The sequence below is a fragment of the Nymphaea colorata genome, chromosome 5, assembly GCF_008831285.2.
Source record: "Nymphaea colorata isolate Beijing-Zhang1983 chromosome 5, ASM883128v2, whole genome shotgun sequence".
Classification (NCBI taxonomy): domain Eukaryota; kingdom Viridiplantae; phylum Streptophyta; class Magnoliopsida; order Nymphaeales; family Nymphaeaceae; genus Nymphaea; species Nymphaea colorata.
In genome coordinates this window covers 23,179,442-23,184,770 of record NC_045142.1, presented here as the reverse complement: position 1 = coordinate 23,184,770, position 5,329 = coordinate 23,179,442, and the positions used below count along the sequence as shown (strand labels likewise).

The 5,329-nt window shown below is 40.8% G+C and overlaps 1 protein-coding gene across 4 annotated transcripts; it reads left to right on the top strand.

Annotated features, from left to right (window-relative positions):
• LOC116255047 (uncharacterized) lies at positions 1 to 1,585 on the top strand. Of its 4 annotated transcripts, none has more exons than XM_031630773.1 (2): positions 1 to 750; positions 1,297 to 1,585. In XM_031630773.1, exons 1-2 carry the CDS (start codon positions 429 to 431, stop codon positions 1,443 to 1,445), a joined length of 471 nt encoding a protein of 156 aa, XP_031486633.1. In that variant the 5' UTR covers positions 1 to 428; the 3' UTR covers positions 1,446 to 1,585. The 4 variants fall into 4 exon arrangements, with proteins under 4 accessions (XP_031486633.1, XP_031486632.1, XP_031486635.1 ...); XM_031630772.1 differs by having other exon boundaries at positions 1,294 to 1,585; XM_031630775.1 differs by having other exon boundaries at positions 1,254 to 1,585.
• The last annotated feature ends 3,744 nt before the right edge of the window (positions 1,586 to 5,329 follow it).

Sequence of the window (5,329 nt, the reverse complement as noted above, 5' to 3'; positions counted from 1 at the left end):
CCATCATCAGACGCAGAGGGACCATGGAGAAGCATCGTCCTCCTCCACTGCCTCAGGGACCTTGGAGCCTCCCCCCAGTTCCAGTGTCATCAGTCGCATCCTCCTCCTCCTCTTCCCCATCATCATTTTCTCCATCAGTAGCAGCTTCTGCAACCTCCCACGGCGCCAATGGATTCCGCTTCGACCACCCGCGGATAATGTTTGCGCACCCCTCATCTGCCTCCTCCACCGTCGTGGTATCATGGCTGGCCCGGCAGATAACAAAACGGGCCGGGTCGGGCCTTGGACGAGGTTAACCAAGCCCGGCCCGTTAATAGTTGGGCCGGGTAGCAGGCCGACTCGATTCAGATACGGGCCGTTAACGACAATGACTAAACGGGCCGGCCCGGCCCGGCCCGGCCCGATGCCCAGGTCTAACGGTGAGCTCCATGCAAGGAAGAGCTTGGCTGAGCACCAGACTCTCTGAACTGGGTCATGGGTCTTCCTCGGAAAGGAAACAGCCAGAGTTGGGTCTGTCAGAAAAAACCGGCAATGAAATCTCCGACTTCGTGAGAAAAGGCGAGATCTCCTCCAGTTCTCAGAGGTTAGGGTTTTCGTCACTCAGAACTATCTCTGCTGCTGATGGGTCATTGTTGGGAAAAATGACACTCAAAAGAATTTGGACAGAGCGCTGTAGGGAGTCCATCGAAAAAGAAGCAGTGGCACACTTTTTGGTTGTATCAGTGGGTCTGGCGAAGCTATCTGTCCAAGGTATCTTTCTCCCTTATTATTTGCTATATGTCAAGCAGAGCAAGCTCTGCTTCTGTCGTCGGAGGTGTTGGTCTGCTTCTATATACTTTAGCAATAGTGCATTCTGTGGATAGGCCCTAGACCCTCTATGATGGTTCTGATTCCTTATGCATGTCATTGCATTTTATTTTTCGACATCTTCCATAACACTCAACAGATATGCATGCTTAAGTCTAGAGCTCAACTCTGCTTTCTGTTTCTCTTAGACTCAAGGATACAGAAAGCAGAGTACAACACAATATATCACATCTGTAGAGCTAAAATAGAATCCGAATCATGCTTCATGCTTTAGATTAGTATAGTCTAGCAATGTTTCACATTTAAGAAACATGATCCGAAATACAGCATATTACATGTGCAAACTGCATTCATCATAAACATAACAGGCACCACCGAAGTCTTAAGGAACTTATTGGAATTCGGATAAACTCGGACTCTGATACCAATATTGAAACTTGTAGCAGCAGCAGAACAGTGGCCTGAATCACCTCTTCTTCTACACAGCAGGTTCACCAGCAGTTCCAGTATGCACGGCAAGAAGCAGTGACAACCCCAATTATAGAAAGGAGCAAAAGAAAAAGAAGAAGAAGAAGATGATGATGATGATGATGATGATGATGATGAAAGGGAGGAAGAGAGAATTGAATCAGAGATAGTTCACGGGTTTCCTTCTATGAGACTCGCTTAGTGTAATCACAAATGCATTAACCCTAATTAGAGTATTGTTGGGCTTACATAGGCAGCCTCACAGGATTTTCCTTTGCCCAGCTTGCAGTTGGGTGAATGAGAGATCTACGAAGAGATAAACAATGTAAAGAATATCTTTTACTTTATCAAAAATGATATTTATAGAAAATAGTTTGAAGATGATCTCGTAACTGCGGGTAGGCCCACTTGCATTTATGAGAAACAATGATAGGGCTCAAGGCCACTATCCAACGCCATAAAAATGACCCTCAGACTTAAATTAGCGGATAATTTATCAGGCCAAGACAGGCTGGGTCCTAGAGGCTCGTTGAGGCCTTTGTAAATGTTCTTATGTACACAAAGATTTCTAAGATTGTTCTTATGTATACAAACTTATACATTTTTATATGGATTATACATCGCACTAAACGTAGTCAAGAAAGTGGCCCTGCGCCCAAATTTAATTGGGTCAGGCCTGGTCCGATAACTTGCCAATCGCGGGGTCAGATTGCGCTTTAGCCCAACAGGGGTCCCCTATCTAGTCATGCTGGGTCCCTTGCCAAGCCTTCATTTAAGAAATGAGAAGTTCATTATGATTGGTGAAAGAGTGTGCTCTAATAAAACAAGGTGCACCCATTTTTATTTTAATACATTTTTACAATTTTTTTTTGTCCTTGTTTTAATTTTTAAGTTCTTTTGTGATTAACAAAACGAGCGAAAATCATAAAAAGGATAAATACTGTTGATGTATTCGGTAAATAAAAGGTCAAAACTATTTTTCTCATGATCGATGGGTGGCTTGATGCAATCTGGTTCAAGATCATGTTCTCTTCTGTTGTTAAATAAAAAATATTGGATGACACATTATAAACTGTTGTTAATTATCAATTTTAGCTATCAAGTAACATTCAACACAAACACAACACACACACACACACACACATATATATATATATACAATTTGAAAAAATATATATATTTTTGACAGATTTCTGAACATTTTTTATTAAATTTATCAAATAAAAGTTAGGCACTTTTGCCAATAAAGAAAAAGATACCTGCTATGTTTTTCAATATTTCTTTCTGATATTTCTAACTTTTGTTTTTACAACTTTAACCAGAGTGTGACTTTGATTAACAATAGAAATATTTGCTTTTTTAAATTTTAAAAAACTAGGAAGGGGACAATCTCAATGAAATGCTATAATAATAGGACGGCTGTATTGTTTGACCTTATTCTATAAAGTATGGCATCAAATATGGAATGCCATAAAAAAAGGCCACGTTAAAATCAAGGAGAAAATCTCAAAAGAAGATTTTTATGGTAGAAGATCAAGCTCGAGTAAATGAAAAATATTTTGCATTCATTGGTAATAAAAAGAAATGGAACAACTCCTTACTGAAAGCAGCAACTTTGGATGTACGACTGCTATATAATGAAATGTTGCACACTATCAACACTATGGTCGATACTTGCAGCCTTCGATGGATATAAGTGATAGTGATTAAACATTGAAACATGTTAATTTGCTTCTATGTGAGCAGGTGAAGTATTTCATCCTACCAATTGCAAAAGAGCCCAAACTCCGACCCTAAGCATAGGGTATTCCTCAACTTTGGATGCAAAGTCGGAGGGACAATTGTGTCTTGTTTCAACTTGCATGTTAGTAACCTCTTGTTTGTAGTGCAGAGAATTGATGCCCTGGTGATGCGAAACAAGAACTAGCTATCTAGCAAGCCCCATCCCTACCATTGTGCCAACACTAACCAAAATTGTGACATAAAACATGGTTATTGTCTCCCTTTTAACATTTAGCCATGATTCCTTTCCTTTGTTGCTTTCCTTTACTGAAATGGGGACTTCCTTTTCAATCAATTAATTGGCCCAACCAATCAATACAAGATAGCAAATGAAATATTCAAATTTATCCTGACCTTTACTTTTTTGCTTTCATCCCTTTTCTTGCCTTCGTTTTACCACCACGAGTCCGCGGAGTACTGCCAGTTTGGGCAGATCAATTTGCTATTGTATATGCCCAAAATTACTGTGAGGACTGACAATGGTAATACTAAGAGAAGCGAAAGGTGAAAAAAAAATGTAAAGGTCATGATAAATTTGAATCCCTCATTTTCAGTCTAGTACTGGTTGGTTGGGTGAACAAATTGATTGAAAAGGAAGTCGCCACTTTAATAAATGAAGGCAACAAAGGAAAGGAATCCTGACTAAATGTCAAAGTGGAGCCAATGGCCATCTTCTGTATATGTTACAATTTTGGTTTAAAAAATCCTACCAAAATTAATTTCATGAGAGACATTGTTTTGAGCCCTAACTACACAAGTATCACGTGCACTACTCATGGACATGACAAGCCTGTATATATATATATATATATATCGTTGTTTCTTTATCAAATGAAGGAGTCGATCCAGTTTCAAACATTATTTCCGTGAAGCAAACTTGGACTTGTCACCTAGTTTTGGCAAACCTCCAGCTCATTTTGAGGGGTGGTCACGTGCAGCCCAGAAAAAAAAAATTATATGTAAAAAATCAAATTTTTTTAGTTTGGCCCAACCCGTCCCTCCTCTTGGCCCAACCCGTGGATGGTTTGACCCGTCCCTGAAAAAAATCCTGAGGCCACGTGCCCTGCTGTCTACAACTCCCAAGCTTACATGAACATGTGAATAAACAAATACTCTTCTTCTATCTCTCACTATATTTATATATATATCTATCATTTGTCTTTGTATTTGTGCGTATATGTTCAAGTGGGCTTGACAGCAGGGCATGTGGCCACCAGAAAATGGAGTTATTGCCAAATCTGGGCTACCAATAAACGGTTGTTCGCTATAAATTCTCGCTAAGGGGCTAAGGGGTACTGGGTATAAAATTTTAAATTTTTAAGGGTCGAAAAAAAAAATCTCAAAAATATCAATAAAAAAAATTTAAAAAGTTTCACGACCCGTTTGGGCAGCGGTTAGAAATGAGTGGGTGGGTGGTGTACGGTGCGTACTGTACTTAGAGCAAGCAGTGCCGGGGAGGAGCAAAGGGAAAGCAGTGCCGAGGAGGAGCAAAGGGAAGGAAGGTAGCAAAGGCGGGAGAAAGAAGGAAGAGGTGTCATGAAATTAAGAAATACTCGTATGTCAAGATCCAAGCTTCATCTTACTATGAGGGGTTTCTGCTGATCTTGCAGCTCCGGGAAAAGGGATTTCCAGACAGAGATACTGCAACCTGTAAGAACTAAACACCCAGGGCAGCATTGGGCAACTCATGCGACGCATATGACATGAAGCTCCAGGAGATGCAGGGGCAGAAGTTCAGAGAAACTTGGTTGCCCTCCCCTGAAACTTTTACAGAAGAACGGCCTCTGACGAAAGATCAACATCATTTGGAGAGATGATCAGTTCGTCGACAGACGGAAGAGAACTGAACAAACAAGCGTCGACACCCGGCTGCTGCCACCTACAGTTTACGAAAGTTTCTTCCTCCATAAAAATCTTCTGGGCCGTTGAGTTCCGCACTGAGATTTTCGTCAAATGATGCTGAATATACTACAGGCCGATGCTTTTTTCTGTTTTGCTTTATTGCTTTTCACTCTTAACGCTATAAGGTGCCAAGTGCAGTTTGGCACAGTGAGTGGACCAGATTGAGACCGCCACGACCACCACCAGGAGAGAGCTAAACTTTCTGCGACAAACAAGGGGAGACACTTTTCTGATCGATCTTTGTCACTTGCAACAGGAAGAAACTTTGGCTATGCTTTTCAAGCCTTACATGTGTTTCGACTTCCGATGTGTAAACCAAATAAGTGGAGCACGATAATCTCTATTGGATTATATGAACTATTTATGTTAC

Coding starts and splice junctions, on each gene's coding strand:
- LOC116255047 (XM_031630772.1), top strand. CDS start 429: ATGCAAGGAAGAGCTTGGCTGAGCACCAGACTCTCTGAACTGGGTCAT. Junction 751..1,293: donor GGCGAAGCTATCTGTCCAAG/GTATCTTTCTCC, acceptor TCTTCTACACAG/CAGGTTCACCAGCAGTTCCA.